This window comes from Protomyctophum bolini (assembly GCF_963924005.1).
Source record: "Protomyctophum bolini genome assembly, chromosome: 1".
Classification (NCBI taxonomy): domain Eukaryota; kingdom Metazoa; phylum Chordata; class Actinopteri; order Myctophiformes; family Myctophidae; genus Protomyctophum; species Protomyctophum bolini.
The window spans coordinates 15,709,013-15,732,807 of NC_137862.1; the positions used below are offsets into that span (position 1 = coordinate 15,709,013).

Sequence of the window (23,795 nt, forward strand, 5' to 3'; positions counted from 1 at the left end):
CTTTGCTGACTGGGGTACCACAGCGATCTATATTTAATTTGGCATCCTCCTTTTTTCCTACTAAGACCAAAAGACTGAACATAGCCGCGTTACTTGCAACGCTTGTGAGCTTGTAGATCTGTTGTTTTTGCAGAATGTTCGCCAATGATGACATACTCAGAATAGGGACTCTTGTGGTTAATCACTAGTGATGTAAAAGAAAAAGTAAGAAAAATAGATTATTATTTCAATGTTCATGGTATACATACACCCATGACTTTGACTAAATATCCACAGGTCTGTGCCTACATTTATGTACTGTAGATGGATTGGACACAATTGAACGACAATGCTTCGTGAATGTCCTGCACTGACTACTGTATGTCAACACCTCTAGGGCAGGGAAGTAAGTTGATTGCATTCACACAGATAGACAAGCATCCCAGGTGAAATCAACCACCCACGGTTGCACACTGACCCTAATGGACAAACACTGGGCACTGCATAAGCAAAAAATGACAAATGAATGAGCAGGAGCATCTGATTCATTGCTAGCTTTATGCTTATGGTCTCCATGTTTCCTCTTTTGACAGGTCCAGAAACTCCAGGCCATCCTGAAGCCCATGATGCTGCGTCGTTTGAAGGAGGACGTGGAGAAGAAGCTGGCTCCCAAAGAGGAAACCATCATCGAGGTGGAGCTGACCAACATCCAGAAGAAGTACTACCGAGCCATTCTGGAGAAGAACTTCTCCTTCCTGGCCAAGGGAGTGGGACAGGCAAACGTTCCCAACCTGGTCAACACCATGATGGAGCTGAGGAAGTGTTGCAATCACCCCTACCTCATCAAAGGTTAGCTTTACTCCTAAATGCATGTGTTAAACATTAAGCTTAACCTTCAGACAACTTCAGTCTGAGTCATAGTGAACTACTGTATATATGGTTATGTTAGTCATAGTGACGGGGCAGTGGTCCGCCCGCCCACCCATTAGCCAATTTGAATATAATAGGATAAGGATTGTGACAGGCCTAGCACTCAATAGTAGTGCACTATTCTCAGTAGCACAAGCCGGTACCATGGCATATCCAGGTAGTGTGATCAAATCAAAATGGTGACAGCTGTCACATTTTTAATTGAATCAGACTAAATCAATTTACCACCAACAGAAATAGCATACTGTGTGCTGTCTCATCTTGGTTTGCAACGTGTTTTATTGTTGGTTTTCTAATTTAACTGCAATCATGCTCATGGCAAGTTTCCAAAGTTCCATAATCCTATTTTAAAAGTACAATAGTACAGTTAGTACTACTGAAAATAAACCCATCGTCCCCAGACTATTTCAGGAAAAAGTGTCTCGAGTCTCAGTGAAAGGATGGGCGGAGGTTGGAGGATGGGGTATCTATTTTCTTTCCTATTCCATTTTCCTTAAATATGCGTAATATGCATATATTTATTTAGCCCAACTGTTACGTTGCATGTATTTTGCAGGAGTAACAAAGTAATCTAGCTGGGCACTCGAGTAGAACAGTGGTAAAGTCCCTGCCCACCACCACAGAGGTTGTGGGTTCGAATCCATCACCACGGTGGATTCAAACCCACAACTTCCGGGGTTGGCATTGTCGGGCATCTGTGCGAAAGCAACTGTCCCGTGTTCGGTGGAGGGAAGCCAGGTGGAGAGGGTGATATTGGTCATTGCCCATACTCTTACATATAGGCTGGTCCCAGTGGTCCGGCAAGCGAGTGTTAGGGAGGAGTAGGACGAAGGCACTACGTCCTCCTGGTGGTAGTCTCGCATTACCAAACTGTTGCCTCTCGCAATTTTCAAATGCTTCCAGCGTCATACAGTCTCGAGCAACGGAAGTTCTATCATGAGTGAAATATAAAGCGGAAGTGGAGCCTCCTCCCCACTTCTGTTTCGTCTCACATTTATCCTAATATACTGTATATAAATCATCTAAGCATAACTTGCTGCTTAGCAGAAATGGAAAAAAATAAATAAGCTAAGATTGTTGAATAGTTGTCTGGCTACGAGAGACTATCCTGGTGGGGACTAGTTGCGAGTCAGTTGTGACAACACAGAAATGACTAAATTGGGGAGAAAAGGGGGGTACAAAATGTATTGGCTACTGTAAATTTAAAAAAGAAAGAAAAGAAAGTAATCTAGACAAAGGGAGGTAACAGCATCACATGTTTGGCCAGTAGCCAACAAAACAAAGTACACATTGTGTGGTTCCCACCAAGCATATTTTGCATACTCTTACATTCTCTACCATCCCCATGTCACGTTCTCACCAATGCCTCTCAGTTAATACTAAAATACTTTTCAACACCACCACAGTGACTTACTATGTGAAATATGAGGTACTGACCCACTGCTACATGAGGTCACTTGGTGGGTATCACATGAAATGTGTTGCTTCTATAGCCAGGTAAATGGTGAGACTTTTCCCAGAGATAGCTTATTGAGCTGTGTTAATTCAGTCTGTATCAGTGGGCCAGCCCATGATTATAACTTGGTTAACGTTACTTGTTTTCTCTCTCTGTGTGTGTGTGTGTGTGTGTGTGTGTGTGTGTGTGTGTGTGTGTGTGTGTGTGTGTGTGTGTGTGTGTGTGTGTGTGTGTGTGTGTGTGTGTGTGTGTGTGTGTGTGTGTGTGTGTGTGTGTGTGTGTGTGTGTGTGTGTGTGTGTGTGTGTGTGTGTGTGTGTGTGTGTGTGTGTGTGTGTGTGTGTGTGTGTGTGTACGGTGTAACTAAGATAGTTGTCAACTTTTAAGCATCACTGCGTGGGGAAGTGAGAGCAGGTGAAATGAGAGTGAACTGTGTTTTCCTCTCTGTGTTCTGCTCCTTAGGCCATTAGTTATCTTGAATGGAGCAATTCACACACGGAACATAACTCAACTTCCACTGAGTCAGAACCACATAATTGAATGGTCTTCTTAACTCCGCCAGAGAGATAAGGGTGTCGGAAACGCATACATTGATACTTGCCAATCAAACTAAGCTATGTATATGTGAAAATGAGTCGGACCAGGAAACGGGCATGCCAACTTCAAGGGTTGCTGAATGCAACCGTAGCAGTTGCCATTGCCTTGACGACCTTGCAGGCTTAGGCAAAGGCTAAAATGTAACTTAGATGCATGCATGTTATGAAGACGGATGCCAGATTCATTCGACATCCTATAGTGTGTGTAATTGCAATGTACACTAGTTTGGATATTATACTGTTAAGACTGAGTATAGGTTATTGGTTTACCTATGATCCTAGATTACTATTTATATGCATTTGTATGACCTCGTGTTTACCTTGATTACTCAAAATCGCTCGGCTAAATGCCTAAATGGTAATTTGTAAGGGTTGGATTGAGAGTAAGTAAGTAACTTAGTGCACAGCAGAGATGATTATGAATATTGATGAAGCTGAGTTGAAGGATGTGGTCGATGTGCTTCCCACTCTGTCCCGAGGTTAGTTTGCCTTTCAGCAGCCCGTGTTGAGTCTGGAGAAACTTCACTGGAAAACCTGCTTATCTCGATGCGTAATGGATATGGAGTTTTGCCATGCAGACCACAGTCCCTGGACTGGCTAATGTCTGTTTTACACAATTCCACACTGCTTCATGTGTGCCAGGACCATATTATGTTGTTTGCCCAAGCTGTGGTTTACAGCAGTGTTACTATAGATATAATAGGCCTACATACAAATAGAGGAGGTTAAACACTTACAGCCTATATGCTTTGTTGACCGGAGTCCCTCAGGAGTCTGTATTTGGTTCCTATACGCCAAATCTCTCTTTTCTTTTGCATATTTTTGCCAAATGTTCACCTATATTGACATATGACATACTTTGCAGAAAATAGCCGATCTACAAGCTCACAGCACATACGCAGCGTTGTGAGCTTTATCTGTTATTTTCATTTAATGTGTGTCTATTTTTTGCCAAATATTCACCTACTGTATTGGGACGCTAGATTACATTTGGTTGATTGATGATAGGTAAAGAGCTTTGGAGCAGAATATGAGGAAGGTCTTATCTTTCAAAATGTCACAAACTGACTAATATTGAATGATGGGCTTCAGCTAATGACATTACAAACTTGTGGGCCATCACGTCGAAAGTGTCTATCTTTTTGTCATCCGGGGAATTAAGTGCTCCTCCCGCCTTTTTAAAGAGGTGCAATAATGTGTTCCTTTCATGCCGTCATTCATGTTGTAACGGTAGTTGTCATTGTCAGCTCAGTAAGATCCAGTACCTCATCTTATAACCACACCACTCCAATGTAATGCAAGGGAACAGTCTGCTGATGGAGGCTAATGTGCAACAGGGGCTCGATTGAGACGAGGAATAACATGGAACAAATGGAAGTGTCACCATCACTGAAACATGTCACCGCGTCTGTAGCGACTGTCAGGCGCATTAGCTGGATGATGTATACACGCTGCGACGCTGATGTACATCTGACCAGACAGAGAGAAAGCTGCGACGGAGGAGGAGGAGAAGAACGGCCTCAGTGACATGACTCTTGTCAGATGTGGGCTGCATGTTAATGGACATTTTATATGATTATATCATCAGGAGGAGAGAACACAACGTAGGGAGGGAGGAACTGCGGTGTGCTCCTATGCCAGTGGGCTTGGCTATAAATAAACTAAATTAATATTTTAATGTGCATCGGACCAAATGGAGGAAACGAGCATCAGTCACTTTGCAATCTGTGCTGCTGAGACATAACACGGCAATATGTTTGAGGTCTTATACTGTAAGAATTTAATTGCTAAGTACCACTATTTTTTTATTTTTTATTGTAGCACTTTCTCCCGGGAACGTTTTGCTTCCGTGTCGGTGACGTCATTGATTATTTTCCCTCCGTCCACACTACCTTTAGCGGCGTTTATCTCGGAATTGAAGCTCAGATTGAGGTGATACAAAACATCAATGTTTTAGGTCATTTAGAGCTCAATAAATAAATCCCTGCGACTTCACGGTACCGTATCAGCACGAAAGTATCTAGCGAGTGCCCCGGAAATGATTGCTTGTTACTTCCGGTTCATCAAATCAGCTGGTGGCTCTTCAAAAGAAGAGCTTGGCGGCTGAAAAGCGTGGCAATGTGTGACTAAAACTTGATATTAAACGTGGCACTGAAGGAGTTTTAAAAAGAGACTAATGACATGTGTAGAATGTCATTCTACATCCTCAGACCTCATAAAAATGACATTGTAGATGATAACCTGAACTCTTTTCCTTTTTTCCCATGCAGGAGCAGAGGAGAAGATCATGGAGGACTTCAGGGAGGTGTACAACCCAGCCTCCTTCGACTTCCACCTGCAGGCCATGGTGCAGTCCGCCGGAAAGCTGGTCCTCATCGACAAGCTGCTGCCCAAGATGAAAGCCGGAGGCCACAAGGTGCTCATCTTCTCACAGATGGTGCGCTGCCTGGACATCCTGGAGGACTACCTCATCCAGAGAAGGTACAGTAACACTAATGCAGACACACAGAGAAGGTGGATTCAGCTTTTGATCTCTCAGTTTTCCTTCCTGACTGCTGAGTGAGTTTTAGCGTCTTCTCCTTGGGTGGAGAAGGAAAACTGACCCATCCTCACTGTTCACTGACTGATGGCCAGTACATGTTTCCACCTTCTCTCTACTTTAGATTGAAGAGATGCTGTGAATCCCCTAGAGCAAGTTTGATATGTATTAGGCCACGGACCCCAATTTGATAGGATTTAGTCACACAAATCCTTAATTTATCTCGGATAGTATATATACACATGGAATAAAATGTACCTGTAAGCGGGGGAGTGGTAGCGGTGGAGCCTCATCGGGACCCGACGGGTCGGGCTATAGGGTGGGACTCATTACCATAATTGGTGGTCGGGATTCGGTTCGGGCCGGCCATGCTGTTGATATATAGAAAATAAATTGTAAATATGAATAAAAGCGATCCGACTAGTCTGTCTCTCTGTGTGTTTCCTGGTTAACCAGGACGCGTGGTGCAGCGTGACAACGCACTGCAAGCAGCAGCACCGATTGTTGTTGCAAGCTTGCAATGCGCTGCAAGCAGCAGCAGCGAACCTAGCCCCATGTGAACCTCAGTCCCTACGCTAATTCTGTAGGTCAGGAGCTACAGAATGAGTGTAGGGACTGAGGTTAAGTATGGGGCGCAGCTGGAAGAACCACTGAAGACAGGAGGATGACGTTGGCCTAGGTTGAACTCACCCACAGTGGATGTGATCCTCTTTCCTCCATGTACGTAAACCGCGATGGTTGGATTAATATAAATAGTTTGATTTATTAGCTGTTAAACAGTGAACAGTTGAGTATGAATAAATAACTCAATCCGTGCCCATGGACCTTGGCAAATAGGCTACCAGTAATATTGAATAGCCTGCCGCTGGCGCTGATTGTTTGATTGAATAGCACTTGAGTTTGTTTAGCGGTGACGAAAATGGAGCCCAAAGAGTAAGGGCCCATTTGGTTTAATTTGCAGGGCCATAAGGTTTCGTTTCTATACTCTCAGAATTACAGACCTGTATGGGTCGAGAGATGGAAAAGCAAGATGGCATGTTGCCTGGAGGTAGAGAGGTTGCGTAATGATTGATTGCTTGAATACCTTGTTATAAGACATAAATGTAAACCGCAGCAGAGTACAGTGACAGTCAAACTAAAAGGATAAAAAAGGATAAAATTGCAGTCTTGTTTCCTTTTGGGTCCTATGTATTCAATTCAGTGGAAGAAAAAAGAAAAAGGGTGTATTAAGGGCCCAGTCACCTGTCTTAAGGGAGAAGTGATTCTGGGCATGTCATAACCTGTCATAATGACATCAGGGTTGTGAGTTTTATCCCATATTCTTATATACTCTAATATACTTTTCTTTTTCTGCTGTAATCAAGCGTAGGGCGAGCGAGCGTGAACTACCCCAGATGTGCCCTGCATGCTGATGCACATTCAGTGATAAATTGTGATTGTGTACTGGAGATTATTTATCTGGTATGTCTGCTTTTGAACTGTGGAATTGATTCTCCACGGGTATCTATTCAAAGTGAATCTTTGTATCTTTCATTTGCTCTTCAAAGCAAACCTCCTCACATTCCCTCGCCTGTGCTGACCTACTCTTGCGTATACATTTTTCTGAGTGTGCTGTGTTGATTGTCACGTGAAACTTTCCAGCTATGAAAAGGTTTTCTTTCCCAAAACTCATCAAAATTATACATATACTTCTTATGGAGGTTTGAATTCCATTGACGTCAATTTCAGCATTTCCCATTGAAGGGAAAATAATTAAGCATCTGTCATAAAGGGCTAATGTTGTTGGATGTATTCTGTTCTTTACTGCAGTCAAGTGGAGGGAAAGCCATTAAAGTTAGTCTGCCAAATAAACTGAATTTAGGCTGGTGGTGTGTTTTGTTGTGAAGCACATTAGCACAACAATCCCAAGGATATAAATAGTACTTAAAGTAGTTGTGAGTGTACGTACGTGAGTGCTTTGTTGCGGACTCCAATAGCCACAATCCTAGGAAATCTTTTTTGATCACCTTAGTTTGACCAATTTTGTCGTTATGCCAATTACCTCCATGTACAGTCCTTGTCACTGCCAACCCCTAGAGTTTAGACTGGGGAGTGTGTAGACATAACCACATGTTTCCTCTGATACACGTGGAGTCATCAATTGCTTCTTTTCACCTGCGCTGGGGAGTGTCACTGTTGTAATATTCTAAGTACTGGACCCTCGTCTGGTTCTGACAGACCGGTCTTGTGTGTGTAGGCTGGGTGGCGTGTGACGACCCGGTTGAATCATTCCTTGGTCCGGCGGCGGACAGACGGACGGGCCCGGGAGAACAATAACATGACACCAGACAGTATCACGCTAAGACGTTCACAAAGTTTATTACATACATACAGAACATATATATCTTTGGATCCTCAAGTCCTGACTAGACATCACAATCTAGCTGCCTGCAGCATGCTGAGCTTGCTGTCTAACTGTCTCCACTCCAGGAGCTGACTATAAAGTATGTTACAGTTAAGGCAGTACACAATACATATCTAGTACATTTGTATTCACGTACAAGTACACAGCATGGGCAATCAGATCATATCATACTACAACAGTCACCAGGAGGCGCAACACGTGACGAGGAACAGGCTATCTCCCGCCGTTGTGCTCCTTGCTGAACAGGCGCCCCAAAACCTTAGATAATCAAACGTCAACTACCTTTTCACATTGGCCTGTTATTTGTCTATATGCTTCTAATGAGCAGAAAGAGTCAATAATAAACAGACGTGGTAACTTGACTGTAGGAAATAACTCTACAGTAAAGAACCTGGGGGTTATTATTGACTCTGAACTGAATTTCAATGCGCATATTAACCAGGCTACCAAGACCGCCTTCTTCCGTATTAGAAACATTGCACACATTAGAGCATAGTTGTCTTTAGACGATGCCAAAACGTTGGTCCACGCTTTTATCTTCTATCGAATCAATTACTGCAATGCACTGTTCTCTGGTTTGCCAAAGAAAACAACTGACAGGCTTCAACTTCAGAATGCAGCAGCTAGAGTTTTAACTAAAACTAAGATGATAGAACATTATTACATTGATGGATGAGGAAGGATAAACATACTGTATGGAATGTCAAAACAGGTTCTGACATATATCCATATATGGAGATCTAAGGGTTTGAGGTTTGACGTCAGATGAGTTGCTGGCCAATATTGATGACATCAGGGATCTCCATATATGGGCTTAACTGTGACAGCAGGTCGGATTTACTATATATCCATCCCTGATGATGTCACTTGATGTCACAATGACCTGGGCACCATATATGGGGGCTGATGTCACGATGACCTGGGCACCTGGGGGCTTGCCAGGGGTGACCAGGGGGCTGATGTCACGTGATGTCACAATGACCTGGGGGCTTGGCTGGGGTGAGTGACGGGGATTTGAGTTAGGTGCCGTGACAGAGTGACGGGGATTTGAGTTAGGTGCCGTGACAAAAACGCAAGGTTTCATAGTTAACTGCGACCTATAATATAGGTCGCAGTTAACTATGAAACCTTGCGCAGAGAGGAATATATTATATTCCTCTCTGCGCTCTCCATCGTTTCCCAATGTTACTCCTACAGTATATACAGGTTTAATGTATGTTTTTAGTTCAATGTTTGTTTTAAAAACGCCATTGACAATGAAGGGAAAATTTACGTCATCTTGTCCCTAACACAAACATTATGCCATTAAAACACCATCGGGCCCATGATGTAAATGACCGTCAAGTTCAAGTGCACGGTCATGTGCCCGAGACGGAGATTGATAATCTCCGTCAAATTAGTGCTATGAAAACTGATCGCATCGCTCTACAGCCTAGAGGCGCTTGTTGACGATGGGCACATTTTATTAATGGATTAAATAGGCCCGGGCCCTCAAGGTGTTAACAATAAAGAGAATTTGTATTGGCACTGTTTGTTATACATCACCATTACATCACCTAATCAACATGAGTTAGACTTTTATATAGCGCCCCTCACTTCACACGGGTGTGTTTTTTTTTCTTTTTCTTCCACTCCTCAGTCTCACTCTCACTCTCTCTCTCTAAATGTTTTTCCCCTGCTCTCACCGTCCATTCTGCTTCCCCACCTGCTTCCCAACCGTCTGTCAAGCCAGTCAGGCGTTTCGCTGCATGGCGCAGGGCTCCACACTGGGTTCAGCAGCAGGTTACTGAGCCCCTCAGGGCACTACCACATCAGACAGGCGGGGAGGTCTGTGGGGCCCCTCTCCTGACTGGAAGTGGGCCACCTCAGGGGAGGTGGGAAGGGGGTAGAACATGGGAGGGAAAAGAGTAAAGGGCTGTGGAGAAGCCAGGAGCAAGACCAGTCCTCCGGGGATTGAGGCTATCTTTGGGCAAGGGATTTTTAATTGCCAGGAGGAGAAGGTAAATTAATTTGGGAGATTGGAGGAGAAGGCGGCTGGAGATCAGTCAGTCTCATTCGTCCTTTGCTCTTCATCTTACTTGAAAGGACCTGGTCTCACTAGAAGCGTGTTGCTCCCTGTTGAAATACCCAATGCAAGCTTTGTTTACATAGCGATTTATTGAGCTCTGTGGGTTTCAAATGAGTTTTTGTACATACCGTATTGTGCGAGGCTGTGAATTATACTATTATTATGTTTTATTTTCTGGGGCCTGTTTGAATGTTTGTAGAGATTTATGCAACGGCGGTATCGAGGTGATAGGGCTAAGAGAGTTTTATAAAACTGAGTCATCCATGACCAAGAGTCAAAGTCTTCAAGGAAATTGTAATTGCCAATGAAATTGCTGGTTACTTTAAGTACATTTTAAGTTTATTTTTGTACGTATGTGAATCAACTCGCATTGAACTGTATCACTAAATAGTAAAAATTAAGTAAACATAACCTGTTAAAGTGTTAATATATATTGGATATAGTTCTATGCTGTATATATTGTACTCATCACCCAATATCTTACACTGGCTTTGCAGTATATCACTGTTGTCGGGCAGAAACCTGTTTTGTGTTTTTTTCGTAAATGAACACCATACTCCTTGACACTACAGCGTCACACAAATGCATCAAAAGTAGCAGATCCACAAACTCAAAACAATAATAATACAAAAGTATTTGCACAAATGCAGTGACAAAAGCATGGAACATTACGGTGTCATGGCATGCTTCTCATGGCGTGGCGTGTGTTGCAGGTACCTGTATGAGCGCATCGACGGCCGGGTGCGGGGGAACCTGCGGCAGGCGGCCATCGACCGCTTCAGCAAGCCTGACTCGGACCGCTTCGTCTTCCTGCTGTGCACGAGAGCCGGAGGCCTGGGAATCAACCTCACAGCCGCAGACACCTGCATCATCTTCGACTCCGACTGGAACCCTCAGAATGACCTGCAGGTAACGCACACACACACACACACACACACACACACACACACACACACACACACACACACACACACACACACACACACCCACACACGTTTGCATTGCAATTATTTTAAGGACATCAACAGTTTAGGACAACATTTTTTATGAATGTCTTTTTAAACATTTTTGGGCGTTTTACTGTTAGCCTAAAGCCCAAAAATAGCAGATCTACAAGCTCAGAGTCACAACACATCGCAGTCAACAAAATTAACGCTGGTGTTGTGTCCTTAGGCTCAGGCCCGCTGCCACAGGATCGGGCAGAACAAGGCGGTGAAGGTGTACAGGCTGATCACCAGGAACTCCTACGAGCGGGAGATGTTCGACCGGGCCAGTCTGAAGCTGGGCCTGGACAAGGCTGTGCTGCAGAGCATGAGTGGCCGAGATAACAGCGTGGGAGGAGCCCCAGGAGGGGTATGTATTATTTGGCTGTGTGGACCCCACCGTGCAAAAAAGATTTTTGTTCAAAATTATTCAAATATTTTTCCATTTTCAAAGATATTTCAAACACAACAGATATAGAAGCTCACAACGCATGCGTCGCATCACGGTGCATTGTGAGCTTGTCGATTGGCTATTTTGAATTATCCCAAGTATGAAAGCAATAGAATACACCCGCACACTGTGTATTTGCTCGGTACATGAGTATTTTCTTATTTAATGAAGCAACGTTTCGGTCCCTCCGGACCTTCCTCATCCCAAGTATAAAATAGGGTTCAAGTTATGTTAGGTGTGGGTGCGTGCCTGCGTGCCTGCGTGGGTGCGTGCGTGGTGTGGTCATGCCCACACACAACTCAACTCACACACTCAATTCAGAAGTGAAATCACCGTTTCCAGATTGTAGTCTTATTTTCTATCCACCATAGCAATTAAATATAATATCTTCATATAAAATCTTCAAACTGCTAGGAGTATTATTGTTCTGTTATTGGAATACGTAATTCATTCGGTATTGTAACGGCTGGTGCAGATGTTGGCAGGAGGACTCAATTGGACAGCTCAGTGGTAGAAATCTTAATTATAAACGGTCTTTACGCTGAGGTTCGGTACAGAGGGATATGTAAACAAATCAGACAAGGAGACATAGGTAAACGAAGCAAAAAAACAACAAGAGGAAAACTCGTTGGACAAACACATTCCAAGGCTGGCACGCTAGGGACCAGCTACAAAGACGAACTGGCACGGAGAGAGTGGAACACAGATTACAGTAGAGATAATGAGCGACAGGTGAAACCAGCCAGGGCGGGGGAGACAATCACACAGGCGGGGAAACACAAAGGCTGTAAACGAAGTCTCTGAAATTGGATAAGGGGGTGAGCATTTCAATTTAACACTGGAGATGAAGAAAGAATGGCATGCATGCAACAACAAAACAATACGTAAACTCAAGAGCGGGGCTGAATGTGACATTAGGGGACCATTTTCATCTGTGATTTAAAATCACACCTGTGTGAACTGAGTGGTGCAACCCCCCCCCCCCCCCCCCCTTCTCTCTCTCTCTCTCTCTCTCTCATTAGCAGGCAACAGTGCAGCACTATCTATCTCTCTCTTTCTGGTACAACAGCGCCCCTACTGGTACTAATAGTGCTCATAGTCACATAGGTGAACACATAGGTGAACACGGACATTGCTGTTCCTTGGAGTGGTTGCACCACTCAAAAAAAAAAATTATTAGCGTGATCATTCGAAAATGACGACAACAGCGATGGATCGGTGCACAGTGAACGGAGTATGTGGCTTGGAACAGCCTGGCCTGATTAACTTTCACTATGATAAAGGTTTAGTCCACACTACAGTGGTCTTAAAAAAAAACTGTTATTTTTTTAAATTTGTTTGCTGAGTCTAGCCCACTGAAATTGTCGCCCCCATTGCGATGTGAACAAAGCTCCTGTATTGTGTACTCTGCGTGTTCTGGGAAAACAGGAGGTTTTGTCATTTTTGTAAAGAGCTAAAGAAAAAATATATATATAAAAAAAAGAAAGAAGACAAATTGTATCTGCTGTGCATCCTGACTATTCGATGCAGCAGATAAGAAATAGATTATGTTATGTGTCCCTGACAGTAGAACAAATTTCATGTACGTGCAAATGTACAGTGAAAAAAACCACACCTGAATGACCTATTCATAATAATCCAGCTAGTGTTTGAATATCAATGTGTTGTTTGGTTTGCTTCATGATTGCTGTTTAGTGCGACAATAGAACAAAAAATATTTTATTTGCCAAAGCAAAAGGAATAAAGTCAACCTTGAATCTTGAATCTGCGCTTGTTAATGCATAAATATCAGTGAATAAATATCTCGACAGTGTCTAGTAGTGCACGCCGGCAGAAAGATGCGAAATCTGGCCTGACTTTAACGTAAAAAAAAATGCTGGCGCAAATTATGCATGACTTGAGTTGCCATGCACCCACCACAGACCGTCATCACAGTGTCAGATTGCAATTGTGCAGCATTATGCTGTGTGTGATGTTAAGTGCCTCCTGAGGATTAGTTAACTTCTGAAAGCCTGGTTTTAGCAGCAGCTCAGCTCTGCTGTCTTGTCTGATCAGCATATTAATCTACCTGGGCAGACATGGCTGGACATCTTTAAAAATCACACCTTTGTGAACTGAGTGGTGCAACTCCCCTCTCCCCCTGCCTCTCTCTCTCTCTCTCTCTCTCTCTCTCTCTCTCTCTCTCTCTGTAATTAGCAGGCAACAGTGCAACACTTTTGCCCCTACTGGTACTCTAAACATTGGGACATAGTCACATAGTCACATAGGTTAGGACATTGCTGTTCCTTGGAGTGGTTGCACCACTCAAAAATGTAGACTCCCAACATATGATCCAGTTCAGTGGCAGTTCACACGTGTGTGCGTGCGTGTGCAATGGCATTTAATGCGTGCATGCGTGTGTGCATGCGTGCGCGCAGGCTTTTATACCAACCTTGAAACGTAGTTACGTCACCAAGAATGGTGGGTTCTTATTAGCCAAGGGGTTCCACCGACATACCGACAGCTGATTTGCTCGGACACATATGACGTAAATTCTCCATTCATTGTCAGTGGCATTTAATGTTTGTGTTAAGGCGGAATCTACACTATAGTATAGTTGTTTATAGGAGGTGCCCCTCAATAATACTATATAACAATAGTCTCCTCATGGCACCTCCTGCAGGCCACTCAGCAGCAGTTGTCTAAGAAGGAGATCGAGGACCTGCTGCGGCGCGGTGCCTACGGGGCCATCATGGACGATGAGGACGAAGGGGCCAAGTTCTGTGAAGAGGACATCGACCAAATCCTCCAGCGCCGGACCAAAACCATCACCATCGAGTCTGAGGGACGGGGGTCCACCTTCGCCAAGGTATGCGTGTCCTTTGTACCTATACACAGTACACACTACACACATGCTGTCGGGGCTCGAGCTTGTGGACTTTTTTGAGTTTCAATCCTGAAAAGTATCAGTTTTGGACATAATGAGGTTTCTACCCGACAGAGACGACACTTATTCTTAACTCCACTAGTGGGCCGCCGTGAGGATATTGTAAGTGGTGCCCCAAAATGGTTGACAAAACACTAACATTTTAATACATTAATATAAAAATAATAATAATGTAAATACACATATTCAAAAACACCTTTTCTTTAAACCCGTGAAAAATCAATTGATTGATCATTAAGGCTGAATCTGCTCCAAAACGTTTTTGCATGAGATGCAAAGACCCAAACTAATGAAAACAGCAGATCTACAAGCTTGTAGATCTGTTATTTCCACGACTTCGTAAAGGTTTTTCATTATTATTTATAGAATTTCTTTAGGTTGTTTTGAACATTTCTGAAATTCTGTTTTTTATTATTTTTAACTTACAATTTAATTTTAATGACAGATGTTTTTGTCATTTTTTGAAAATGTTTTGAAATAATAATAATATATTTTTTAAATTGTAAAAAAGAATAATAGGACATTTACCCATAAAAATGGGCCTGCGACCCACTGTTTGAGAAACAGTGGCGTACTCAACTAGAGCACTTTCCTCTTCATTGAGATAGACAGTGAAATCTGAGTGGGAGACCACAGAGGGAGGCAAACAACATGATTCCATTTCAGCATGTACAGTACAGTACAGTACGTACGTGTGCATGCGGTTTCAGAGTCGGTTTTTTTCCTCCTCCACTACGTCATCTCTGGGAACATATTTTCCAAATATATCTTATCCAGATGCAGTACCAATCCCTAAAACCTTAATGGCTTCCACAATTAGATTTTTAGCAATTGTGATTTCACGTACCCCCCCCATCCCCCCAGCAATGCTACCAGTTATTTCTAATAAAATAACCAGATGTTGATCATTAACTTTGATCTTTGCACAGTTTGATCAGTGTGATGTCTAGGAATTAATTTTCACCAGACCATATACTGGAACACGCACACGTTCGCAAACACATGCATGCAAACACACACACACACACACACACACACACACACACACACACACACACACACACACACACACACACACACACACACACACACACACACACACACACACACACGACACACACAAAAGAAACCTGTATACACATTAATTTGATACCTCAGTCACTGGATCTTTTATATGGCCAGCACACGTCAAGGGATTGGTCAATTAGATTATGTTTTGATATGATTTTGATGTCTGCTTTCAGGCCAGTTTTGTGGCGTCAGGAAACCGCACAGACATCTCACTGGATGATCCGAACTTCTGGGACAAGTGGGCCAGAAAGGCAGATATCGATATGGACATGGTCAATGGCAGAGTAAGCACTCCACAATTCACATTTTGATATACAGTGTAGTATTGTCTGTGTTAATAGTAGCAGTAGTAGTGCCTCTTTCATTTTTCAAATTTTCTTCTTTTTTAATGCTCTTTAAATGCCATTGTATGAAAGAAGGAAAGCTATAAAGTAATTGTGTTTTAATTGTCTTTTGTCCGTGAAAGTTAATGTTTAGTAGGCCCGCTATAGGCTACATAACCAGTGCTGTGTTGGTGAAGTTTCTGTTTTTATTTGTATTATTATTATTATTTGCAGAACACACCTTGTTTGTTTTTATTGTTGAGTACAGTGTCTCCTGTTTATATTATTTAAATTGTATTGTTTACACATAAAGTTGCCTTGCCATGTAGTGCATAGTGGTTCTGGTAGTAGTAAATGGTAGTCAATGTAATAATGCGTGGCTGTAATGGTAGAAAGGCCAACAACATTGGTGCTAGTTGTGGTAGCACTTAATGATCCCCCATTACTGTGTGGGGAAGTCCTTTAGCGCTCAATTATTAGAGAGATGAAATTGGCAGAATCAGACGCTGGTCACACACAGCATACATTAGTAACATCAATGCATCATGTAATAATAATGTACGATATGGTAGATGGCTATGCCAAACGGTGAAGACACGAAGCCAAAGGGTGGCGCTATAGCACTCGATTGAAAATGCAATATTTGAAAGATACTTAAACCTGATTTTTATTTATGCTCACTGCTGCTCACTTTATGCTTTTGATGTAGGAAATCTGTCTGTCAACCAGGCACACAGCAATTACATAACTGTTGTAAACAAAACATTCAAATACGGAAGCATATGATATTATCAGACATATCAATATAATATCAAAGAATTATATGAATATCATCCTCTTCGCAATATACCAACCCTACAGAACAGCCTGGTGATTGACACGCCACGCGTGAGGAAGCAGACACGTCCGTTTAGTGCCACCAAGGACGAGCTGGCGGAGTTGTCTGACGGTGAAAGTGAAAACGATGAAACCAAACCCAAACTCAGGCGAACCCACGACCGCCTCAACAGCTACGGACGCACCGAGTGCTTCAGGGTGGAGAAGAACCTGCTGGTGTATGGGTAAGCTGTTTGGACACACACTGTGTACATACATGAGCCCACTTTATCTCTGCTGTCTTTGAAGAATGGGGTATACCTACAGTAGACCAGGGGGTTCCCAAACTTTTAAGGCTGCGAGCCCCAAAATAATCATATTTGAACGGGAGACCCCCACCACCCCCTCCAAGTACTTGGAATTGTAGTTTGACTCAGATAAATATTGTGAAAATAGCCGAAATGCAAGTAGATTTTCACAATGTTTGCCTCCTTCTTACGTAATCTTTGGCCATATTTGTAATACACTTATACTGTATGTTGGTTTGTTTACTGTTGAGTGAGAAAACAATGTTGCACAGCTAATGGGGTCACGTTTGGGAACTTTCATGTACTTTTCCATGTAACCCTTGAAATGGTTTCATGGCTTTCACGTTAATCCCCAGTGGGTGTGATATTTAGGTCTCTGCTATTTTGTTTCTGAATTTACTCAACCAGTCAGTTATTTTACCATTCCACCAAAATAGGCCCCAATCTACAAGCCCCTGATGACATGCCCAAATTAGGTTAAGGTTAAAAATAAAGGATAACACCTCTCTCTCTCCTGACCCGGTCCCGCTGTCTTTTTGTACCACCCTGTGTCGCCCAGGTGGGGTCGTTGGAAGGACGTTCTCAACCACGGACGCTTTAAGAAGCAGCTGAGCGAGCTGGACGTGGAGTCCATCTGCAGGGCTCTGCTGGCCTACTGCCTGGTGCACTACCGCGGGGACGACAAGATCAAGAGCTTCATGTGGGACCTGATCGCCCCCAGCGAGGACGGGCAGACCAAGGAGCTGCAGAACCACCTGGGTGAGAGACCAGCTCTGGTTCACTTCATGCAAAATGTAGTCTCTCCACTGTTAAGCCATTCTGACCTGAGATCAGATTCTAAAAATGTCTTCTACATCCTGACACTTTTCTGAAAAATCTATGTTTCTATGTCAGTTGGTCTTCGATAAAAAAAAAATAGCAGACCTACAAGCTCGTAGATCTGCTATTTTTCAATAGCTAAAGCATAGCATAATGCTAACACCAAAAGGGGTTCCCGCTCAAAATGGGTTAACTCAAACAATTTCCAGCGGAATAGAGGGCGCTGTCCTTGTTTTTGCCGATGGGTTCTGAGATTGGGCAAAATGAAAAAGAAGGTTGATTCTGGCTTTATCCATTTTTCCGCAGATTCTTAGGGCATATTTTCCTGTATAACGCCATTTAAATATACAATTTCAGTCACCTTGTAATACAATACAATGAATACATAATTGTCTTCATTTAAGTAATCAAATGGGGAAATGTCATGGTGATAACTATTTCTTTACTTTATTTTTTATCATGTATATGAATAGAGGGTGGAAAGCCTACTGTAGTAGTAGAAAAAAAAATACTTTCTGGCTTGGACACTGGCCACTCAGTTTGCTACTCGATTTGACACTCACTTTATGCATGCACATATACTCTATAGGTGAAAATAACAAAATGTGTGGTAAAAATAAGAATATTAACATATTATATAATAATTATTGTTGTTCAAAATGGCACAAAAACAATTCAAATGTTTGTCGAATCAATTTAGCAAGATTCTCTTTTTTATAGGCCGCTCTACACAATGTCTAAATATTTCAAAAATAATCTATAAGCACAGAATGTTATGAGCTTGTAAATCAGCTAGCTTTGAATAGTCAAATAATGAAATTATTTCCCCGGACCCCACTTTGTTAACCATTGGTCTAGTTTACAGGAATCCATGCAGTGTCAGAGCAATGGAATCCGTTTGACATTTGACGTTGGACGTGCAGGGTGCAAATATCACTCTACAAATACAGTTACACATACAGTACAGTTGTGCAACAGATAGATAAGAGGATGGTTGCATGCAGAGGCGGTTCTAGGAGGAGGTGTATGTCAGTGCATGAGTGGCGTAAACTGAAACATAAAATGGTGAAATATATGATGACATAGCAGAAATTAAAACCAGCAAGGTTACATGGCTACACATGGGTGAGCATTGAGCAATGATTCAATGAATGTGTAAGTTGCGGCTAACGGCCTGTGGTTGTTGGCATCATAAATTAACCAAATCTGATTTGATTTGGCATTCTGAGTGCACATACTGTACTTAGTTAGTTAGTTATTTAGTTAGTTAGTTAGTTAGTTAGTACATAAAGGTTGACAGGCTAACCTCATGACAAGAAAACAAAAGAACAAATAGCAATACACAGTTTGATGTTCAGGAACGGATCAGGACAATACATAGTACAATACAAACAAGGCTCCACAGTATACAGTATTTGTCGTCGTCGTTTCTGGAAGCGAATAGTTTAATTTCAGTACTGTAGGTCAAATCGTATGACCTCTCAACACTTCAAATAATACTTGTTTCTCTGTGTGCCGTCACTAGGCCTGTCCACCCCAGTGCCGCGGGGCAGGAAGGGAAAGAAGATGAAGACCCAGTGCAGCACGTTTGACATTCACAAGGCTGAGTGGATTAGGAAACACAACCCAGAACATCTACTGCAGGACGAAGGCTACAAGAAACACCTCAAGCACCACTGTAACAAGTAGGCAACCCTCTGCAACCGCTTACACCAGTGATTCTCAAAAGTTATCATTTCAAGGACCCCTTAGTTTGGTATGCATTAGGCCACGGATCTCCATATCCCTGAGAGTGTATACGAATTGGAGTCACGCAACCGTAAGGTTGGTTCTTAACTATCAATTATCTTTTTTGCGTCGCCCTGGGAACCCCCTCAAGGAATCCCAGAAACCCACTTTGAGAACCACTTCCTTATGCCACCTTTAGCACCTCATTTATCCCTATGGGAGACCAGTATAACCCCAGCTGATCCCTGCTAGAAACTTTGATTTCTTAAGGATGTCCGTCCCAAGAAGTCACAATATGCTATTTTGGGGAGTGAGACCGTGTTGACCCACGGTACCAGAGATCCAGCAGGCATTTACAGATGCTTCTGTACCACTTGAACCCCTATATACTGTTTGTCAAATAGCTGAGAAATCGTATCTACAAGCTTGTACGGTATATCTGCCTTTTCCATGTTAAAACCTACAGAATATAAATTATTATGGTCTTGTTCGCCTATCTTTGTGACATGCCCACAATATGGATACTAGGGTCCATGTGGTTAACCTGCTCACTATGACCATTAGTTGAGATATTACCTTTTTGATGCATCAATTGAGCATATCCGTCACTGACCAGACGCATAATACTCATTCCTTCCTATACAATAAGTGCTCTAAGGTGTGCATGTGTTTATGTGTGTTAAAAGTAGATCGTATCATTGAAACGGGCAGGTGTTCATTATGTGCTACAAGCGCAGCGTTTCACTTGGTCTGTAATAGAATAAGCTTACCAGTGTGAAATTGTAATTGCTCGTGGATTTCTGAGTCCATGGCACCTCCAAAGCAACAGTAATTACGAAGCATTGAAACCTCTATTACAGCCGACAGTCCGTTGCTTCGTTAATGCTCATGCTCATCACATCCTGACTGGCTGACTGATAAGAATCTTAATGAGATTTCAACCCAACTAATGGCCATCATAGATCTCTTTTTATTCACACACACACACAGACACACACACACACACACACACACACACACACACACACACACACACACACAGAGAGAGGGGGGATAGGAAAAGAGCGTAAAGACAGAAAAGAAAAAAAGAGATCAGAGCTATTGAAAAATGGTTTGTGATGATATAAAGCCAAATAGATGATGGCTGCTTCTTTTCTAAAAGAGGGGCTTGTGTCCATGGGGCTTTAGAGACAGAGCGCTGTGGCTTCCACAGAAAGTTCCCCATTGTTTCAGCAGCCCAGTAGTGCTGAAGCCAGAGGATGGTGCGATGTGTGACACGTTTGGCCAGACAGGGACACACACCCGCTCAGCTTTTGCTGACCTCCGCATTTTTGCTCAGTGCGCCAGGAATGTAACTGACGCAGGGAGACTTGTACTTCCATTGCCATAACGACATTGAACTTTTAGACCTGAGTCCTGTGTGTGTGTGTGTGTGTGTGTGTGTGTGTGTGTGTGTGTGTGTGTGTGTGTGTGTGTGTGTGTGTGGGTGTGTGTGTGTGTGTGTGTGTGTGTGTGTGTGCAGGTCTGGAAAGTGTAAGGAAATACGGAAAAAGAAACCCTGAGGTTTTTGTTTTCTTTTCACCCAGAGATTTTAAGACTGCTAAAGCAAAGTGACTGATCATGAAAAACAATTAATCTAATACATTTGATGGCTACAGTACAGTTATTACAGCCATTAGTTAATCTGAATCAGTGAGTGGTAAATATGCGCTGTCTAAACATTATAGAGATCACTCAAGATAGCACGAGGCATCTGAGGCCTTGTTTGGGAAGACGTTTTGTGGCTGTATTTTGTGGGTCTTTCCAACGGACTCATACTAGCCTACTCATCTCCAAAAGAATGTGTACTATTCACTTTGTTTGTGTGCCTGCTATGAGGAGATCTGCAAACTGTGTGTGTGTGTGTCAGTGTGTGTGTGTGTGTGTGTGTGTGTGTGTGTGTGTGTGTGTGTGTGTGTGTGTGTGTGTGTGTGTGTGTGTCTTAAGAACACACACTCACAGAGGCACAGTGTCGGTGGTGTCTGAGAGAGTAGCGAGGACAGAAAGCAAGGGGGAGAGAGAAAGACGGAGAGCGAGGGATGTAGGGAGATAGAGAATGATGAAGGGTAGTGTTGACAGCCAGAGGAAGCAACAGCTGCCGCTGGGCGGTCTCGCCCACAGAGGAGGGAGTGAGGGTGGAGTAGGAGGAGAGGAGAGGGGGAGGAGGAGGAGGCGGTGCAACACTTTGTTATAACTGCAGACTTTGTCACGACACCCATCCGTCACATTTAGAGGCCCGGCTGTTTTCTTTCCTTGTCATTGTCACCGAGTTGGGCAGGGCATTTCATCACCGACGCAGAGCTGCATCGGAAAAGAAAACAGTGCACGCGTGCAAAGCTTGAAGCAGCGGGTGTTCCACTGAGACTACATCTGGGTGATATTAAGTAAAATGATTATCACCATATGCACTGTATGAACCAAGCATCACTATTCAGTATACTGTACTGTATATTTCAATACTACCACGTGCTCTCTAAACTCATACTTAATTACATAACTCAGTAATGCACCTCCATTTAGGCATTTACTTAAAATATTTATTTACTTTTATTCGGATGTCTATGAAGTCTGACAGATGTCAGTCAGTTAACTGTGTTCACCAGATGTAAGTGAGTGCCTGATTAGATGATTAGTTTGATGGAAACGGCAGTGATTTGAGTCCTGAGAACCAGGTGATGCTTATCAGTGCTGTGACACCGATCCTGGCGAGACAGAAGGATCCACAGGACTCCATATAGCAGTCGTTATGTAATCTTTTGTACAGTATTAGCAGTGAATGCACAATGGACTGCAGTCAGGCTCCATTAGCTTTGAATAGTAATGTAATAATAACGTAATCGAGTTGATGTGATCATAATCCCTTTAGATTATATTGTAATCAAGTTGAATGTGACATTTTGGAGATACTTTCTACTAAAGACTTGATATTATTGCCATGTGCCGGCCTAGTCGTTTGTCATTTCCACATTGCAGACACAGGTCTCAAGAAAGCCAGTCATAATAACATGACTAATACTCAAAGACCTCAGGTTCCAAACAGCAGGTGTCATTCTACCACAGCGCGTGTGGTGCCTCATGTTTCATTCAGCGGTTATACCACACATTATTCCCTGCGATCACCGCGGCGGAAATCTCAAGTAGAGCTTGACATGGCAACAGCAGGGAATGGTGCCGCCATTGTGCAGTCATCCCTCAGCTTTATCATCCAACTCCCCTCGCATCACCATCACGCCCCGCTGGCTGTGATGTGTGTGAGCAGGCATCACAGTGGTAATGTGTCCCCTGTGACTCAGCCCTATAGTCCTCGTCAGCCTGGGGCACCCCACTGGTCGCGGCGGTCGCTCCACTGCTGCATTGCTGCTTCTCAAACCTTTTTCATGCCAAGGAGGACCCCCACATACAGTATATGTTTGGGCCCACGGTTTGGGCCCCCACACCCACACACACCCTCATCGCAAACTGTTTTGTGCCAGGGAGAGGTCATGGTCGCTCCTTTAGTGTTGTGTGTGGGTGTCACTCACTTCAGAGAAGTAGTTGGTCAGGTATGAGGGTATTGAGGGCAATGGCCAATCTGCAAGCCCACAAAGTTTGTAGAATTTGTGCAAAAAAATTACATAATCTTTACAGTTTTTTTAAAGTACACAGGTTAAATGAACACTCAGGATTTTATACTTCTGTATGTACATTTGTGCGTGCGTGTGTGTGTGTGTGTGTGTGTGTGTGTGTGTGTGTGTGTGTGTGTGTGTGTGTGTGTGTGTGTGTGTGTGTGTGTGTGTGAGTGTTGTGTGGGGGCTGGGGTGTGTGTGTGTGTGTGTGTGTGTGTGTGTGTGTGTGTGTGAGAGAGAGAGAGAGAGAGTGTGAGTGTGTGAGTGAAAGGCGTTCTGCTGGCTCAGCGTTTGTGCTTTGGCCAGGCTTTGTGGTGAGTGGTGACCACTGGGTTGTCTGTGTGCAGGGTTCTGCTCCGGGTCAGAATGCTCTACTACCTCAAACAGGAGGTGATCGGCAGCCAGGCCCAGACGGTGCTGGACGGCGTGGATGCAAGGTGAGCTCAACTCTGACCAATCAACAATCACTACAAAAAAACAAAAGCTAAAGAAACATTGCATTGGTAAACTGCTCTAACCAATGTCACCATGAGTATTTGAACCATGTGAGAAATGGAATAGCTGGATACATTGTGGATTTTGTGTAGATTATCCCCAGCTAATGCTATACTGTGCATTTGTGCAACTGAAAAGACTGTATGAACATAGAGTATGTAGAAATACACTACCAACACGCATAACCAGCTTTCGGAGGACTAATACTGTAGGTTTTACTGGCTGTGCTGTTCAGTTGTTTGCTGTTGTCTCCTGCTTGTC

The 23,795-nt window shown here is 43.2% G+C and overlaps 1 protein-coding gene across 9 annotated transcripts in view; it reads left to right on the plus strand.

Moving 5' to 3' along the window:
* chd9 (chromodomain helicase DNA binding protein 9) overlaps positions 1-23,795 on the plus strand; it is a 137,643-nt gene that overhangs the window by 92,810 nt on the left and 21,038 nt on the right. For all 9 annotated transcript variants that reach the window (XM_080761440.1, XM_080761442.1, XM_080761445.1 and 6 more), the window contains 10 exons: positions 573-828; positions 5,230-5,440; positions 10,684-10,879; positions 11,144-11,323; positions 14,067-14,252; positions 15,575-15,685; positions 16,586-16,785; positions 17,408-17,607; positions 19,193-19,352; positions 23,387-23,476. In XM_080761440.1, the coding sequence (XP_080617566.1) occupies positions 573-828; positions 5,230-5,440; positions 10,684-10,879; positions 11,144-11,323; positions 14,067-14,252; positions 15,575-15,685; positions 16,586-16,785; positions 17,408-17,607; positions 19,193-19,352; positions 23,387-23,476 (1,790 nt within the window). The remainder of the gene's footprint in view (positions 1-572; positions 829-5,229; positions 5,441-10,683; positions 10,880-11,143; positions 11,324-14,066; positions 14,253-15,574; positions 15,686-16,585; positions 16,786-17,407; positions 17,608-19,192; positions 19,353-23,386; positions 23,477-23,795) is intronic.